General features: G+C 41.6%; 1 protein-coding gene across 1 annotated transcript in view; it reads right to left on the bottom strand.

Annotated features, from left to right (window-relative positions):
• The window catches only part of ADAMTS16 (ADAM metallopeptidase with thrombospondin type 1 motif 16), a 156,178-nt gene that overhangs the window by 63,267 nt on the left and 73,659 nt on the right, over positions 1–19,252 (bottom strand). The window contains exons 11-17 of the mRNA XM_007451658.1: positions 18,652–18,747; positions 13,746–13,894; positions 12,391–12,563; positions 10,435–10,565; positions 8,346–8,469; positions 7,689–7,933; positions 5,705–5,843 (exon numbers count right to left, since the gene is read on the bottom strand). Of these exons, the coding sequence (XP_007451720.1) occupies positions 5,705–5,843; positions 7,689–7,933; positions 8,346–8,469; positions 10,435–10,565; positions 12,391–12,563; positions 13,746–13,894; positions 18,652–18,747 (1,057 nt within the window). The remainder of the gene's footprint in view (positions 1–5,704; positions 5,844–7,688; positions 7,934–8,345; positions 8,470–10,434; positions 10,566–12,390; positions 12,564–13,745; positions 13,895–18,651; positions 18,748–19,252) is intronic.

Below are 19,252 nucleotides of genomic sequence, written 5' to 3' on the forward strand. Positions count from 1 at the left end.
AAATGATACTCAGGTGTGCTTAAGTGACAGCTTTCCTGGAATGATGTCACCCTAACGGGCACCAGAGCTTGGAGGGTGGTGATGATGGCCATTTATGGATGGCCCGTGACATCCTTGTGCCTGTTCTGCTTAACACGAAGCTGGCCCAATATCTGATTTTCCTGACCACACTGACCTGTCTGAAATGACAGCAGGACATGCCCTTCATTTTGCTATAGGCAGGTGTTACCCGTCTTTAAGGTTCCAAGTTTGGTTAATGAGAAGGGGGCAGCAGGACTTGAAACCCACATGTGCGCCTCCCTCCCCCTGCAGGAGGATGGTGGAGGGGGAATCCATCCGTGACCACGTGACCACCACAGGAGCCTGAGAGGGGCTGGGCCTAGGATGGGTCCCAATGCCCCCAGTGAGGGTGTGTGTGCAGGACTGTGGGGCTCTGGGCACAGGGAAGGGTTCCTGCTCCCCAGGAAGAGTGGACGAGATGGACTTCTTCATATTACCCTGAACCTTTGGGGGCTCTTGAAGAAATGGATGGGGTGGACATTGCAAAGGCCTCCTGAGGAATTTGGTCCCTCTCCAGGGCATGAACTTGTTTTCCTCTCCTCTGCTTTTCTGGGGGGTAAGAGGGCTAAAGTGGGGATGTGTTTTGTAATTTATCCAGGCCTTGGATAAAGACAGAGAAGTGGTTCTATGAACTTGGCTCAAAGGTGACCCAAGGCAGGGAGGAAAAAGCCAGAATCATTTCAGTTGATCTCTGAGACCTAGAAGGAGAAGCCCAAGCCTTTAGGTCAAGTTTAAAAAAGTAAAATGCACATTTACTCTAACATTCAAAATAGGTAAGGACGTTTTGAATGTAAGGATGGGGGACATCTAATTTGAAGTAGTTCCTGTGAAAAAGACATGATTTGTAGCCAGTGAGATGAGTAATATGAATGACTGATGCTCAAACGCCATCTCAGCTCTCCACCTCTGACTACAACAGATACTCAAAATGCAGCTAACCCAGCACTCTCTGTGCCATGTTTCTGGGGTCCTCTCTGAGTTTTCATGAATGCCGACATACGACAGTTTATAATCTTGCATGTTATGTATGGGTGTGCGGTAATTCCTCCCTCCAGATTGCATGTTTTGAAGGACAGGGCCAGCCTGTATGATTCCTCATTATAGACTCAGAACTCAGTGTGGTGCCTTGCACACTTAAGGAAGAATGTAAGTACTCAACGCCTTGATTGAGCTGCACAGAGGTACCATGTTTCAATTAGTCTTAATGCTAATAAGTCACTAAAGACTTTCATATAAAGTAAAAATTACATTGGTGTTTCATCATCCACTTCAGAAACAGAATTAGCAAAGGTCTCTACGTTTTCCCCATGTGGCTTAAAGAAGTTTGAGGTTCAGATTGACACCCACAAATGTTTGCTGACTGAACAGTGAATGAATGACTGAATGGTTTCATATCAACAAAACAAGGGCAAGGTTGCTAATACTTAATTTTATTCCATTTTATTTTTACTTTTTATTCCATTTTCTAAACCTAACCACTAAGCTAATTAAAGTTTAAGCCCTAGGAATATCTGTAGATGGTGAAGAGAACATTACTGGGAAAGTATGAAAGAGCCTGATTTACAAGCCAGTTTTAAGATTTGTCTGAGGAGCTCTAATTGTGAACCAGATGAATAGTTCCATTTGAAAGATGATAATCCCCAGACATTGCATGATGCATATCAGATAAATTAAACATAACTATAAGCCACGTCTGAATAAGCCTTTTCATGAGGAAGTAAATCAGAGGTTTGAAATCCGTTACTATTTGAAATGCATTGAGCTGATTAAATCACAGAAGTAGATTTTTAAAAATTGCAGCATATGTAATTTTGAGAAATTGCTGATGCCTTTACACTGTCAACAAGAGTCTGGTGAAGTCATCACCATGTCTAAAAGCCCTTATCTTAGAGTAGGACATAATCGGCTAAGCTGGTTCCTATCCCCCCAAATGCTCTTGGTTTAGCATCTCATTGTATGAGTCCTTGCACATCACCAATGCCCCAATGAGAGTCCGGTCAAGGCTCGACTAAGCAGGATAACTGAAATGAAATCCCATGGTTATGTCATAAAAGTGAGTGGAAAGGGAAAAAAAAGAGCAGAGGAAGCTGTCAGAAAAGAAGATGAGAGGCACTGTCAGGAAATCTTATTTTCTATAGAGAGACAGACCCATTAGAACAGATAAGGAAATGGGATTATCCTTCCTTTACTGATGCCAGGTAATGTTTCTGGAATGAAACAAGAGGTGGGGATTTCCCAGGTACTTTCTCCCAGTTCATTAATTCCCTAACTGGTTCCTTTAAAGACCCCCTTGTAGATATTAAGGTTACAAGAAGATAGCTAAGTAAAAGATGCTTCAAAGGTTCCAAATCCAGGTTATTGGGAGGTCTATGCAAGTGGAAATCTTCAAAATATAAAACATGCAGATAAAATGAAGCCAAGACCTGAACCCGATTTGGCTGCCTCTAGCCTCCATGGACTCTTTCAACTTTTAAGTCCTGTTGAGGGTTTCCACAAAGCCATGTAAGTGACAAGACATAGCAGGTCCTCAGTTAACTACAGTGATGTGTTTCTAATTTTCCTCCTGTTTGTACAGAAAGTAAGATAATCCCTGGGGACACAAGAGAGGAAAGAGAGAGAGAAGGGAGGGTGAGGTTGTGCTTTTGTTCTTTTAGGAAAATATGGAAGGGTCCACTTCAATTCAAGCCCATGGGATTTCACAAGTGCTCACATGTGGCCTGGGAGGGGATGCTTTGATTAGGTGCTGAGTCTTGGGAGCGGTATGGCATGGGCATTACCACCGGAGGACTGAATGGAAGAGCTGCAGCCTACACAAGGTGATAAAGGATGGGTATCCCACAGTCCTTCTTGCTGTTGCATTGAGAAACCTTGATTTTCCATGAATTTTCCATCAAAATTAAAAACAAACAACCATTTGCTGACTCTATAACACATTTCTTTAGGCAAATGATTAGGGAATGGGTTTTGGGTTGATTTCCTCTAGAAACCTCAATGTAAAAATTAGTCCTTAGATGAAATTAGGAGATTTGCTAGTACGCTGATCATCCACTCGGTGTTTTTCAGGCTATTGAGATGGGTAATTTGGCTGGTGCTGAGGAAACTGAGTGTCCTTCTGCATGCCTGCTTCTCAAAGGGAAGATGTGAGGGAAACTGTCCTAATGAAATACTCTCATGGACCAGACATCTTTACAGATGCTGCCACGTGATTCATTACACTCTTTTCACCACATGAAAATCATAGTGTCCTTACACAAATAGAAGGCTTTCTGATTTAATAATTATTTTAATCAAACACTGTTGGATAATCCTAAAAAGGGGCAGATGAAATCAAGCATACCCAATATGGGCAAGAGAGTCGTAGGGGATGGTTATAAGAAAGAGGGAAGGTGAATAAGTAGGTTAACTTTCCCAGGTCACACACAGAGATGCCCACAAGTATGGTTCTGTTCTACTTTTTTTCTGAATCAAAACGGTAGCTCTTGTGGGTCCATCACCAGTGTAGGACATCCCATTTTTCTCTAGTTGCCTTTAGAGCCATTTGCTGCTAGCCTGCTGTACAGAAAGGGATTCTATTTCACCTTAGAAAGCTCTTAATGTCAGAATTTAAATATGACAAATATTTTATTCTTAGTTTATAATGAGAAGAATTAATATATATTAAGTATCTAGTGTTAACTTTTCGGACTTATTTTTTGGTTAATCATTCAGTTTTCCTATATTTTCTTCATCTCATTTATTTAGAGCAACTATCAAGAAGGCATGAGTTTACTTTTATTTTTTCCTTATTTATTTATTATATTCTAAATTTGTACTGTTCTCATTTGTGTACCATTATACTTAAATATATAGTATTCTCTGGATTAATTACTTAATTATTAAAAACTGGAATGCACAAAGCTGAAATCCATTTGTCCGAATGGAAACTTGTCTGTTTTTTAAAAATCAGATAGAACTTAATATTTTGTTTCTAAGTTTGCACGTATTTATTCTCCACCCTTTACCAGATAGTGCATACTGGCTCCAAGCTAAAAATGTCCCTCTAGTGAACTAGCTTTATCAATTAATCATGGGCTTAAAATTCTTATGGTATTAAGATGATAAACCCATCTATCATGTGAAATTCTTCTTTCAACATGTTGTTTCTTATCATTTTCACAGCAACTTTCATAAAATTCTTACACTTTCTGAGTGAATTTAAGTATATGACTTTACAGCAAAATTTTTTCCAGTAAATCATTTGAACAAGACCATTTGATAAAAACCTCACTCTGTATCACTATAGTTTCCATACAAGTTTCTATTTCTCATCATAAACATGAAATGTATAATAATTTGAGTGAATTTCATTTTAAGAGTCTCAAATAAAATTACCCTTTCAAAAATCTTAAATTAGATGAAAAGCAGAAACTAATTCACTAAACCTTAAGGGCACACGCTGACATAGCTGAATTAGAGAAAATAGCTCAAGTCTTCAAGCAACACTCAGCAGCACTGCTCTCTACTCTGCCTCTAGAAAGGTTAGTACCTCCCTCAGGCAGAAGCCTTGGAATCCTAATCAGGACATGATGAGGACGAGGGCAGTGTGATGAGGACCAGGGCAGTGTGATGAGGACCAGGGCAGAGTGATGAGGACAAGGGCAGAGTGATGAGGACCAGGGCAGCGTGATGAGGACCAGGATGAGGACCAGGGCAGCGTGATGAGGACCAGGGCAGAGTGATGAGGACCAGGGCAGAGTGATGAGGACCAGGGTAGAGTGATGAGGGTGAGGGCAGTGTGATGAGGACCAGGGCAGCGTGATAAGGACCAGGGCATAGTGATGAGGATGAGGGCAGCGTGATGAGGATGAGGGCAGAGTGATGAGGACCAGGGCAGAATGATGAGGACCAGGGTAGAGTGATGAGGATGAGGGCAGCGTGATGAGGATGAGGGCAGAGTGATGAGGACCAGGGCAGTGTGATGAGGACCAGGGCAGCGTGATGAGGACAAGGGCAGAGTGATGAGGACCAGGGCAGCGTGATGAGGACCAGGATAGAGTGATGAGGACCAGGGCAGCGTGATGAGGACCAGGGCAGCGTGATAAGGACCAGGGCATAGTGATGAGGATGAGGGCAGCGTGATAAGGACCAGGGCAGCGTCATGAGGATGAGGGCAGAGTGATGAGGACCAGGGCAGAGTGATGAGGACCAGGGCAGCGTGATGAGGACCAGGGCAGCGTGATAAGGACCAGGGCATAGTGATGAGGATGAGGGCAGCGTGATAAGGACCAGGGCAGCGTCATGAGGATGAGGGCAGAGTGATGAGGACCAGGGCAGTGTGATGAGGATGAGGGCAGTGTGATGAGGACCAGGGCAGCGTCATGAGGACGAGGGCAGTGTAATGAGGACCAGGGCAGAGTGATGAGGACCAGGGCAGCGCCATGAGGATGAGGGCAGAGTGATGAGGATGAGGGCAGCGTGATGAGGACAAGGGCACAGTGATGAGGACCAGGGAAGTGTGATGAGGACCAGGGCAGAGTGATGAGGACCAGGGCAGTGTGATGAGGACCAGGGCAGTGTGATGAGGACCAGGGCAGTGTGCTCCATGGCCCTAAGGCACCCGACACCTCTGTGCCTATCACCAGGACAGCCATGGGAAGTGACCTACCCCCTCCACATGAGACGGAGCACTCGGAGCGGATGGTGGCCCACGTGTAGCTGGGCTGTGTGCTGAGCTTCTTCTCACCCCACACCCGTGGCGCAGAGTATTCCCAGGCAATGCCCGGGTTCCTTCCCTGAAACAGAAGCTATAAAAAAAGATAGGGAAAAAGAAAATGAGTTAAATTAGAACCAATAAATAGAAGGTAATTTGTTTTAAACTACTTGAAACACCAGACATATCCATCAGAAGATGATTACAGTAATAAACACTGTCCATCCTCCAAAATTTACATTAACTTTCTAAACAGGAATTAAACTAGACACAAGCACATCTATAAAATATATAGACATTTGACTCCTTGGCCTTACATTTAGTGTTTCTTCCACAGCTTTTACCACCTAACAAGAACATTTGGTTCTTTCCCTCCGTGTTACCGTGGGAGCCCCACCAATGCTCTCCATCTGAGAAAATCAGAAAATGATACCTAAAAAGCACCTTCACAATTCCTAGTGAGTTCCAAACCACCAAGAACAGGTGAATGGATTGCATCCATGCAGGATGAAGGCTAACTCTGAGTACTTCCTCCTGTGGTGGGATGCAGAGGACTTTTGCCTACTGGCATGTACTCTATGGCTCCAGGAGAAAAGCATCTTACTAGTAAAGATCTCTCAGCTTGGGCACACCTGTGAGCAATGCTCAGCAAATGGAATTGCATTTGGACTCTTCATCTCCTAGCTGGAAACTCGACCACATGGACCAATTACTTTTTCCTTCATAAAGGTATCGATCCCTTGACCTGGGTGAGAGGCTTTTCTGGAAACCTCACCATTAGCCTGTTAATAGAAATCCCATCTCTGAAGTTTGGAGTCTTACTGGTCCCTGATGAGAGGTTCCAGTGGATGAAGTCACTAGAGCTTCCCTAAACTCCCTGGCCCCACAGTTCCCTCCCTGACAACACAGCTCGAGTCTAGTTGGACAGGTATGAGCCCTGGACAGGTGGCCTCAATGTACAACCATTGAGCCGCTCTGCTGCCTGACATCCTGAGCCTCTTGCATAGGTAACAGCTTCCCAACAAGCCTCAACTACCTTCAATCCTGACCGATCTCTCTTTCCTCATGGGTATTAAAGCTAAAAGCCTGAGATGGGGGGAGAGAAATAACCAAGGCAGAAATTCAGTGAACATGTTTATAAAGGGGCAGAGGAAGCAGCTCCGGGTCAGGAGGGGTGATGGCAGTGGGACGTGTGGAGATGGGGTGTCTCCCAGGAAGATGCAAGGACACCGGGATGGGGCTGCCAGGCCTGCAGAGCAGGTGGAGGGCCTGTGGATGGTTCACACCTGCACCCATAGGTGTAGGCTGAGGGGGCAACTTTTGAACCAGTCTTTTCTTTAAGTGTGCACAGAAATACAAAAAAAGTAGGGAATTAGCATGTCCACTGCCTATTGCCACCACCTGCCCAGTCCCATGAGGACAAATTACATTGTTAGAAGATGCCCATTTGTATGTCGTGAGCCTCTGCCATCTGGGATAGAGCACAGAGGGGCTTGCATAGGGGGTAAGTGTGCAGTCCCCTGCCAGGCACTGGGCCCAGGTGGTGGGTTCTCATCTCACTCCCATTTCCACAAAACTTGGCGGAATGCTGGTCCCACCCAAACAGGCACACACAGAGCCACCCACAGTGGCTGCTTCTCAGAGCCACAGAGCTTACAGGAGAGAAGCAGATTTTTGTCAAAATCAACTGATCAAGATGCAAAAATTGGGACTGCATGATGTGCCTAATTACAAATCTCATCACACACCTAGAAATGAAAGGCGATCAAAACAAGTCCACTGGCCCATTTAGTCTATGTATTGATTAATTTTGTTTCTGAGACACTATCTAATTGCAAACAATTTTGTGTGGATGTAATATTTTTCCAGTAGCCTTGAACCTACAAAAACACCCTAAGACCCCAAATCCAAGCCCTGAGACCAAGAGGCTGGAATCTACCTCCACGATCAATGTTTCGTTGGTTGGCCCAGGGGAGGTTAAGCTCTCGGGCTCCCTGTAGGACCGTCTGTAGTAGAAGGCAGTTCCTGAAAACTTGTACCGGCCGGGCCAGTCCACTGTCCAGTGTCCATTCAGGTAGTATTTTTTGAGTGCATTTCGCACAGAAATGTAGGAGGTAGATACGTTCATTTCATAGATGCGAATACTCCGGGCTCCAGAAGGAATGATGACCATCTGGTAATATTCTAGAGCAAAGGAGACAGGAAGGGGGAGGATGTGATGCTTCACTCAGTACTGCCAAGGCAAATCCCTAAGCACCTGCTGTTCTCCATAACCAAACCTTGAGGATCAGAATTTGGAAACTGGAGATCTGTTTTGGTAATCCAGTTGCATGAGTCCTATAAATGAGTTTTTTTTTTTTTTAATTGGAGCAGAGCTATTGTAATATTCACTGTTTCTAAAAACCACTTGAATTCAAATACCCTAGCAACCACTTCCAATCAAAACAGAAGGTTTGAGAAGCAAAGCAGGCAAGGAGTCTGTGTAGGGCTCTCAGGACTCTGTCCGCTGTTTGCACTACACCTCCCATCCTTCCCACTAGGTGGTTCCTTTCACCCTTTGCTCAGCCAGGCAGGCAGCTCCGGTGGGTGGACTCACGGTTGGCACGGTGCTGCTTGGCATAGAGGCCCTTGTGCGTTGTGCAGCTGGAGTTATTTCCCCGGCACACACCGCAGGAGTCTTCCACAGCATCAGATCCCAGCACATTGTCACACCCCACTCTCTGTGGGACCCACGAGGTCACGTGTCATTCATGAAAGACAAGACAACAGGGGCAAAGTCACAAACCTTTTCCCGTCGAGCTGAAAGTTTCACCAACACGGAAGAGTTAACAAATATTTATTGGATACCCAGTATGTGCACTGCGAGACTGTCAACTACGCTTCCGTCCAAAGGAGGAGACCTTCGCGTGGCAAACATACCCTGTCCTCTTTGGCATTTTTACACGACTGTCATACGCTGAGCCCAGAATTAAACCTATCGGGTTGTCATGTTGGAGACGTGGGTACATTTCAGACCGATATAAAAGCACTTAGCACAAATGACAAGCAATGAGGCCTCACGAGTTTCCACTGGAATTCGCCTTGTGCTTTTTTGAATCGCCTTGTGCAGAGGCAAAGAAGGAACACAGGCCACAGGGCGATTATTCCCAGCAGTAAATTATGTAAAAGGCACATTTGGCTACTGTCCAGAATTTTAGCAGCTGTTTATATATTCTGTGATGCTTGCCAATTTTACATTTCCTAGCAAAGAATATAGGCTAGCTATGTAAAAAATCCATTCAGAAATGATGGATGAACTATAGTCCACAATGCTTTGTTTGAAATCCTAGGGTCAGATGCATTTCAGAACTCAAGACTTTTTTGGATTGTGGGAAGGTAGTTAACACACATATGATGTGAGAGTCCCTGCAGGGCTCCGGACAGCAACAATGTTTCTAAAATGCGCACATCTCTACAGTGAGCGGGATAAACATAACTGAAGATAGCTGTATCAATTCAAGACAGTTTTGCCACCAAATAAATTCAGGTCAGCTTATATTTTACAGTCAAATAAACTGTCCATTTCACACATCTTTGGATTTCAGAATTACAAATAAAGGATTGTGATACTGTATCATTAAGAATACATAAAAACAATGACATATTTAACAAATCAACTGATAATTAGACACAATGGTTGGACAGTTGAGCATTTTAAGGCTGAAAGAGATCCGAACAGAATCATTTAGTTTAATCTTCATGCATTCAAACAATTACACTGAGGGTCTGAGTGGATGATTCAACTTTACTGTGGTCATGGTCTACACCTTAAAGAAAATCAGACCTGGGACCAAGGTCTTTGGAGTCCACTGAATACGAATATTGAGTAAGTTCTTCACTGAAAAGCCCATTATTTACATGCAATGTATCTGACCATTTCATGTAACACCCTCCCTTTGTTTATAATAAAATTCTTCCTACATCTCACTTCTGTGCCTGGTAACAAGCTCAGAACATTGCGTTCACTTAGCCGCCTATCTTTCCCAGCCTGTGCCCCGAGTCCCTCTCCAACAGAAGTGAGGCTGCCGATTTCCTGAGAACCCCTCGACAGCAGTGAAGCGGCCCCTGTCTCTGTGCTGTCCCTGACTTCATTTACTCTGGCGCCACTGCCTGGCTACTGCCGTCTGATTGGGTGACTCTACGCGTCCCCAGTCCCAGTGCCTTCCACAGGGACATGTGGATAAAAACCCCAAGTCCTAGTCCCCGCAGCAAATGGCCCTTTACAAGCTTCTCCCCTTCACTCACCTCCTCAGCATCCCCCAGCTCCTGCCTGCCTCTGGGTACTCTGACCCCGAACTGGTTCCTACCATCCCATGATTTCCTGTATCTCTGTTTTCCCCTCCCTGCTTCCCCAACACCCCTCTTCGCTTTCCCTTCCCTGAGGAACCCTACAAATCTCTTAGGTCCACATCTAAGAGAGAATCAGCTCCACCCTTCCCCCCGCCATGCTCTCTGCACACGCCTCCATTGCCACAAGCCACTGCCTGTCTCCATAGATGTTCATCTGGCTTTCTCTCCCTCTGGGCTGTGACTTGGAGGGAAAGGGTGTGTTTTAAATGTCTGGTCTCTCTAGCCCCTTACAGGATGCCTGGCATAAAGCAGACTGTTGGGAGATGTTTGTTGAATGAATGAATGATCATTATTACCTCACATATCCCATCTATACAAACATTACGGCTATCCTCCGAGCATGGAGTCCCATCTTTGACTTTATTTGACAAAGAAAAGAAGAAATCAAATCCTTCTGCGATACAGTAGAGTTTGCATAAGTCCTGATCTTAAAAAGAAATACACACACAAACACAAATAAGAAAGATACTTAAGCTCTGATCATTTTTTTGCTCTAAATTTTAGATAGACTTTTTTTTCCTTTTTTGCCCATAAAATAACTCCCACACAACAATACATTGTAAAGACATTTTTATAAATTGCCTCTTTAGGCTTGGTTTTTCCCCTTGAAATTTTTAAAATATTTTTTAAAGCTTCACTATTATTATTTTTTTCGACTGTGTCCTTTATCGGTCCTTGCTCCGTACACAGTGGTTGGCACATAGTAGGCATTCAATAAACATTTGTTGACTTGAACTACATTACTGTTCACCTATTTTACTAGTATAGTTAATTACTCTTTCTAGAAATGCAAAAAGTCACTACTATTTTGTAGCAATACACAAAGTTCTTACAAATAAGGTGTAATAAAATACTCAAAATAATCACAAAATTTCTTAATAGCTAATGCATTTACTAAAATACATAGTATTTTTAAACTGATAAAGAGAATAACTTTTGGATGAAATCTCCAGAGAACATTGTTTCTTAAATAAATATAATGGATTGTCAAAAAACACTGATACATGGAGAATATATGTCTCATTATATACTACAGATTGGCAGATCAAGTTCACATACTCTCTCGGTAATCCATTTCAAGGATTTATGACTTATATGGCTAACATGAACTTTTGTAGAAAACCTTTTTTTTTTTTCCCTTTGTTCTCTTCTTGGTAAAGAAGAGAACAGTTGATAATAAAAATTTATCTGCCTTAGGAGTTTTCACAGGCCCGAGACTCATGTACAAATATTTTCTTTATAGTGCAGGATAAGAGACCCAACTGAATAATTCTAAGAATCAAATTTAATATGTGCTTCCATGATTAACGAATTTATTTACTGCAGACTAGCAAAGCCAGGAATAGCACACAGATTTTTTGACCCCAATTTCGAAGTTATTTCTACTATTTTCTCCTGTGCTTTTGTTTCTCACTGGCTTAATTTTTCTTATTTTTTACTTAATTTTAGGAGTAAAAACCCAACAAAAAAAGCTTTGTTTGAAACTGCTTAAATTTTCCTTCCAGAATTTGCTGATTCCATAAAACTCTCACCATGATAACATAATATATATTGGGATGGTAAAAGTTAAGTGCCAGATGAGGTGGCTCAACTTGTGTATTTCTCAAGTGTTTCTTGGATAATACAGTATTCTCATTTTCAAAGAATGAGATGATTAGGTGTTCTTTGAATTTATCTTCAAATTATGCTACTTGAGCTATTGAGTTCAAGTTACTATGATCATAAGGCCAATACATATTTCTCTTCTACTGGAGAGTACAGTCTTATATATGCTACAAATAAACTTTCTGGTTGATAAGTTGTAGATCAAGACTTTCCAGATATGTAGTATATTATTTGATTTTCCAAAAGACATGAATTTGCTTTCATTCTCTGGCAATAATGAATGTTCAATGGGTGACATACTCAACACCATATCACCATCAACTACCATGATTTGTATTAAAAAAGAATTGAGTCATTACCAATAAATCGTCTACTTTGAGTGCTTTATCACTTCTTTAAAGATTTCATGGTATTTTGCACATGCTCTCTATCTTGTTTGCTTTTATTCTGAGCTCACTGCTGGTCAAGTTTAGATAAGATACCAGTGACCTTCGGGCAGGCAGAATCAAACTAGCAACAGGAAAATAAACTGTGACATTGCCCTAACAGCAATTTCGGTCTATCCGGATGCACACTATTGATCACATAGTCCTTTAAAGAGTAAAGAAGTCCGAGGCTGCCACCAGAAAGTGGGATTTGAGATTTACCTTCTACGTGGGTGTACGGCTTCCACTTGTAGTACCATCCTCTGAACCGTTTGCTATTGTACTCGGCACACTGCAGGGCACGGAAGTCGACACTGTTATGGGGACATTTCTGACTGTTGCAAAGCTTCAGAGTTCGCGTGGATCCTGCACAAAACTTCCCTCCATTCGATGGTCTGGAATGTATAGTGTACAGTTAGAAACCTTGCCTTTGAATAGCTACTCACCCCTCCCTTGAAATGAGGCTTATTAGGGAGATGGAGCAGATAATGTTAAAGATTTAACATAGGAAACTGGTGACCATTAAGTAAAGATACTTACCATCACCAGTTAAAAGAAGTGCATTCCTAAGAAGACACTGGCATTTTCTTACATATTAATGATATGGATAGTATTTTCCTTTTCTATTGAGTGTGCAAATAATTGCAACATTGGTAGAACAGGTTAGAATTTGGAAAGTAAGTTTGCACGCATTTGCTCGTCTCCCTGTAGGGGGCAGGGTGAGCATCGTTGTTCTCCGAATTCCATAAAGGAGGGGATGACTACAGGAGGGCAGCTGGAACAAAGCAGAACTGAGACTGAAATTCAACTACTTTGTTGTCCAGAAGGCAACTTCTTTCCCCTACCAGCCTCCTTGCGACAAGGCAAGGACACTGGATGGGGACAGAACAAGGGCTTGTCTTCCACTGGTTGGAAGAGACAGCAAACACCCCTCTCACCCCTTAGAATTCACGTGGACACACCAGCAGGAGAGTACCCTGTCGATGCAGGGGACCAATCAGGTCTCATGCATTAAAGACAGGACTGAAATAAATCATTTTACTTAGTCTTAACATAAGTTAAACACATATAGGTGCAAAAGGAGAACTGAAAAACCCCTTCATTCCACTGTATTGGTGGCTGCTTTTAACATCCTTGTCAGCTACAGAAGACACACTGAGACCACATGTTGTGAAGGGAAATATATTTGATGAAAAACCAAGACTTTGGTTTTCTCACATGAAAAAATTGTTCTTACTGATTCTTATCTATTGATTTGTGTTCTCTATACTTATGATTTATCTCCTTATTTTAGGCAGAACCTTTGTATTTCATGTAAGCATGGTTACAATTCATGAATATCACTGTCGGCTCCGTTACTTTTGCTGTGGTCAGGTAGTTATAAGCACCTTAAATTATACCACAGAGACATCGTTGTACAATAAATGCTTGAGTAAAAGGTCTTTCTGACTTAGCGTTCTTTTACAGTAATATGGGGAGTACAGAATTATTTTCACTGAGCTTATGTCCACACGCTGTTTGGAAAGTTCGTAGCAGAGAGATGCGTGTTGATGAGGAGGGAAGTCCAGCGTGCTCACCTGGGGTTGGTGCAGAGCCGGTCCCTGTGAGACACCCCTCCTCCGCATGTCCTGGAGCAAGGAGACCAGGGAGACCAGTCTGACCAGTGGCCGTGGGTGGGCTTGGGGCCTTCGTCACCATATTTCACACACTGCCCTCCACGGCACCACTGAAAATTAAAAAAATACTAAACAAAACAGTGATATGACTTGTGGGTAGAGAGAAGGTACATCACTACTGCAATGCTGAGCCGAGGGGAGTTTGGTCACATAGGCAGACATCAGCATCCCTACCCTCAGGTAGCACATAATAAAAATACATTTAATGTAGCTTCTTTTCTTCTTTCCAGACCTAGCCTTGTTCTATAAATCCACATAAAGGGAAGGCACCGAGCAAAATCATTTTCAAACTTCTGTCTGAGTTGCTGGAACCTAACACGTGTAGTTAAGTTGTGTTGCAGGAACACTCAGTCCAATTGTTCACCTCTCAGGTGTATGAGCTCTAACCTTTCCTGGAAACAATGTGCTCTTCACCTCTCGCTGTCGGAATAGACTGACTGTCAGGTAGAAAAATCCAGCTGGAGGTTCCATGTGGCTCAACACCTTGTCATTTCTGGCCGGTGCTCTGTGCTTTTGCTCCAAAGCACCTGGGCTGGGAGCCTGGAGGTTATAAGTGATGCATGTCAGAGGTCACACAGCTTTCTAAGGACACAAAACAACCCACACAGGGCTCCTCTTGTCCCTACGAGGCTGGAGATGCTATCAGCTCCCCTTTCTCCAGAAAAGCGTTCATAGATGTTAATTCTGCTAAAATCTACATGGTTTCTTCACTTCCACCACACGCAAAAACTACACAATATCTAGCGTGCATTCAATGGTGTTGGTTTTCCCACTGATGGACCCATTAACTAGGCACAATTGACATTCTGCCGGCAAAGCATTGTGTAGGAGTCTATAAAAATAATAGTTTTAGAAGAGCAAAACCAACCTATCAATGTCGATATGATTGCTGAACTGTTTAAAGGTCCTTGCAGTACTTGGTGTCTACTGGATGAATTCTACTTGAGATGCACAAAGTGCTGGGTTTTAAAGTCACTTGGATAATTCCTCTGCTGTGGTCATAGTTAAGCCAATAACTTGACTTAAAGCCTAAATGGAACCTATTTAGGTTAGATTGTTTCATTTTGCTTGGGATGTTTATGAATTACTTTAATAAAATTTGGTCTAGTTTTGTTTTAAAATTACAGAAGATGTTTATTTTTTTTTTAAATTTAGAGTTTATCCTTTTATTTTTTAATATAAGTAATTATATATAGACTGGTATTTCCTTTTCTTTCATAAATGACCCCATATTACCCACATCTTTTTCCGTCCTGCTTTTTCATTTAACAATATGTTCTGTAGTTCATTCTACAGAAGAAGATAGACACATTCCTCCTTCCTCTGTTGCAGTTACAAAAGCTCCATTAGGTATATTTCCAACCAGTCCCCTTCTGATGGACATTTGCATCATTTCCAGGCTTTTGCTTTGATAATTATTGCTGCAATTAACAGTCTTACAAATGCAATTTTTTTGTTTTTGCCAGAGTATCCTTTTTTTAATTGAAGTATAGTTGATTTACAATGTTATGTTAGTTTCAGGTGTACAGCACAGTGACTCAGTTACACTTACATATATATCCATTTTTTCAGATTATTTTCCCTTATAGGTTATTAAGAAATATTGAGTATAGTTTTATGTGTTATACAGTAGGTCCCTATTGGTTATCTATTTTGAAACCAGTAGTGTGTATATGTTAATTCTAAACTCCTAATTTACACCCCCCTTTCCCTTTGTTAACCATAAGTTTGTTTTCTATGTCTGTGGGTCTATTTATGTTTTGTGTATAAGTAAGTTCATCTGTATCATTTTTTTAGACTCCACATATAAGCTATATCATATGATATTCATCTTTGTCTGGTTTACTTCACTTGTATGATAATCTCTAGGTCCATTCACGTTGCTGCCAATGGCATTATTTCATTCTTTTTTATGGCTGAGTAGTATTCCATTGTATACATGTGCCACATCTTTACCTATTCATCTCTCGATGGACATTTAGGTGGCTTCCATGTCCTGGCTATTGTGAATAGTGCTGCTATGAACATTGGGGTACATGTATCTTTTCAAATTATGGTTTTCTCCAGATATATGCCCAGGAGTATCCTTAAGTGACTATCCTTAAAAATTATTTAAGAAAACTTTTTGAGATTCTGAGGAGAAAGCACTACATCTTCTCCCAAGGAGGTTGGGGGGAATGCCTAGGTGCACGTAGACACACAAACACGGACATACATACATACAATTTTGAGTCTAATTTCATGCAGATCACAGACCTGTGGAGTCAGTCAGTGGGGTGGTCAGGGGTAAGACCCTTGTGTGAAATGGACACATAAAATGTCTGCTGAAGCACCAGTTGTATTTCTGAGAACAATACCATGTTTATCACAATTTTACATTTTACCGATGGAGAGTGTGGCTTATGAAAGAGGCTCTATCTTGGACAGTGTGATGTCATGATAAGGCTCACACCCTATTGTGATACTGTTCAAGGAATCCACTGTTACACTTAAACCCTGTACAGACAGGGCAGCAGCATAATGGGGCACAAGAACGTACACTGTTCTTGAGGTGAAAATGAGCCCCGCGTATCACTTCAACTAGGTGTGTGACCTGGGGCACTGACTCAGGTGCCCTGAGCCTGCCCGTCCTCCTGTGAACATCAGGGATGAGGGAAACCACCAGACTGGCTTGTTCCAAAGACCCAGTGCAATGACACAGGCCAAGTGTCTCGGACCATTTGCAATGTAATCACAAAGTGAGAGATGGTTTAATTTTCCACTAGGGATCATTTAAGAACTGGAATCTGCTTCAGCATGCATACGGGCTGTGGTTCTGACCCCTGTTCTGGATTTCTCATGGCATGAGAGCAGAGAAACCGAGTGTCTTTTTCCTGGAAGAGTTCTTTGGTGTATAGTGGGGGGCTGCCCTAGGCTCACCCTCCAGGGTGCCTGTGAGGATTCAATGTATATAATGTTCTTAGTACAGTGCTTGCCACTGAAAGATGCACTGACCACTCAGGTTCACCAGCATGCATACCCATGCAGAGCCTCAGCATTGGTAGCAGATGGAGGAAAATAGGTTCCCATCTAGGAGAAAGATGCACAGAAGCAGTACAGTTGTTGTCAGTTATCTACAGCCCACCCATTGTTCTGGAATATTCCAAAGTACTGAGATACTGACTTTTGGTAATGCATGCTTCTCAATCAATAAACCTCATGGACACTTGTGGACCAGTGATACAGGATGACACAACTAACATGAAAGGGGGCTTTTACATGAACTTCTGATGCTTGTTCCAACATGGCCACTGGGCAGCCATTCAATCCTGGGCAGAACACTCAATGTTGTGTAATTTGTAGGCATCCAGTCCAGCTTAATGTGCTTTAATTCTTTTCAATATGAGGAAACACCAGGAAAAAATATTTTAAAATACTAATGAAAACCAATTTAATTGCTTTTAAGGTAAATAGAATGTAACAATATATGGGTGGCATCACAGTTGCAACTTCATCCAAGGAAAATAGTAGATTTTAAAGAAAGAAGGACACCTGGAGAACCACACCATACCTGTGTGAACCATCACCAAGGCAACAATGGAAGGGCTGCCAATCTTTCCAGAAATAGGCATAATTTTGCAAACTATCAGATTTGCAAAATTTGGTCAATTTTAGTCAGTTATGTGCAAAGAATCGTGATCACTTGCAGTTAATGTTCAGGTAAATTCCCTGGTATCCCGTGACGGTTGGTATTTCCACATTGCAGTACCTAAGCAAATCTATTTTCTCTTTCAAGAAACTAAAAGCATTTTAATTAGACGTTTTTGTTATGGATTAATTTACTGCTGCCTACATCCCTAGAAGGATTTAAATATCAGTCTCACCCTGGGAAAGTCTGAAAATAAAGCATATTAACATGTGTAGGATGAATGGTTGCTGGGTGCTATTCTTAAGCAAATTTACTTCATTTCTCTTCATTTCCTCACTCAGCTTTGCAATAATTTAACCCAAAAGCATTATGTTAGCATTGTTTCCTAATACTTTAAATCCTTTCTATTTGCATTCACATTTAAATATGTTTATGGTATGATAGGTTTACTTCGGACTTTAAACATCCTGGATCAATGATATTCAGGCATAGATTTCTCTTTTGTACTCATTAGCATCACTAAAAAGTTCAGACACATATGGATGAAAATGGTTACAGTGACAATTTGGTTCCAATATATTTCTATCTTTATCAACAGTCTTTTATATTCTGAAAAAAATACAATCACAGTTTAAATCAAAAGGATTAAAAGATTACTCTTGAGTGTTAAGATAATTTATTTTTAAGTGTTAATGACAGAATTGTCATTGTCTCCCAGTTAGTAATAAACTTGCTGTCTTATGAATTTCTTCTTTTCCCCCACTAGAGCACCTCTCTCATTTTCACAGGAGCAACAATAGGTCAGAAGGATTTACTCCACAGTCTTCAAGCTGATGCTTTGAGGCTTTAACAGAACTGCTGAATGCTGGTTCTTTATTTGATTAAAAGGTGGTCAAGAGTTTCACATTTTCCTTCATTAAACAGATTCAGCCATCACCTGTTGCCTGACATTTATGTCTATTTATTCCAGGCAGCTCATCAATTATATCATTGGAAAAGTATGAAGGGGAGACCTCTTCATAGAATATAAATTAAACACAATCTTTTGACATGGGTATAGATATGGACATATATATCAGAAGGATGGGCTTAAAAAATACCAAGGCAAGCAGAGGAAAGATGCATGGTTGAAAGGCTGACATCTGAATATGATGTATGCACCTAAGATTAGCTTCTTACCCTGTCACGCCCACAAGTTGTGCCTTCTGCCGCTGGCATAAATTTAGTCTCACATTTCCTCCCAATCCGGTGGCACCACAGGGCTTTACAGATATCCTAAAGGAGAAAACAAAGGTCATTAGTATTACAAATGATCCATACAAGTCTGAAAAAATATCACTGAAAAATTTAAGGGAAAAACAACTGATATAAATTGAAAGCTGACATCTTCTTAGGAGTAGGTGCATATGATAGAGTGAGGACCTAGAAGACTCATGTTCTAGACTTGCTTCAACTTAATTCTATCCCTGAAGCTCTATTTATTTATATTTATTCATCATACATTTAACAAAATTACACTTTCTAAATTAAAAAGTAAAATATGTTTAATCCAGGTACTGAAGAAAACTGTGAAATATTAAAATTAAAAAAAACCCAGTAAAACCTAACATTTTATAATTCATTCTCCAACCTACCTTTCACTAACTTCTCCTTGTCCATTCCTCTATTCAGCTATCCATTCATCCACCCACCCACTCATCCACCATCCCCAAATCTTCAATGGAGTCCTAGAATATGCCAGTTATCTTACTAGGCAGAATGTTCCATAAGAAATATGACC

This window comes from Lipotes vexillifer, unplaced genomic scaffold (genome assembly GCF_000442215.2).
Source record: "Lipotes vexillifer unplaced genomic scaffold, Lipotes_vexillifer_v1.1 scaffold1463, whole genome shotgun sequence".
NCBI classification, from domain to species: Eukaryota; Metazoa; Chordata; class Mammalia; order Artiodactyla; family Lipotidae; genus Lipotes; species Lipotes vexillifer.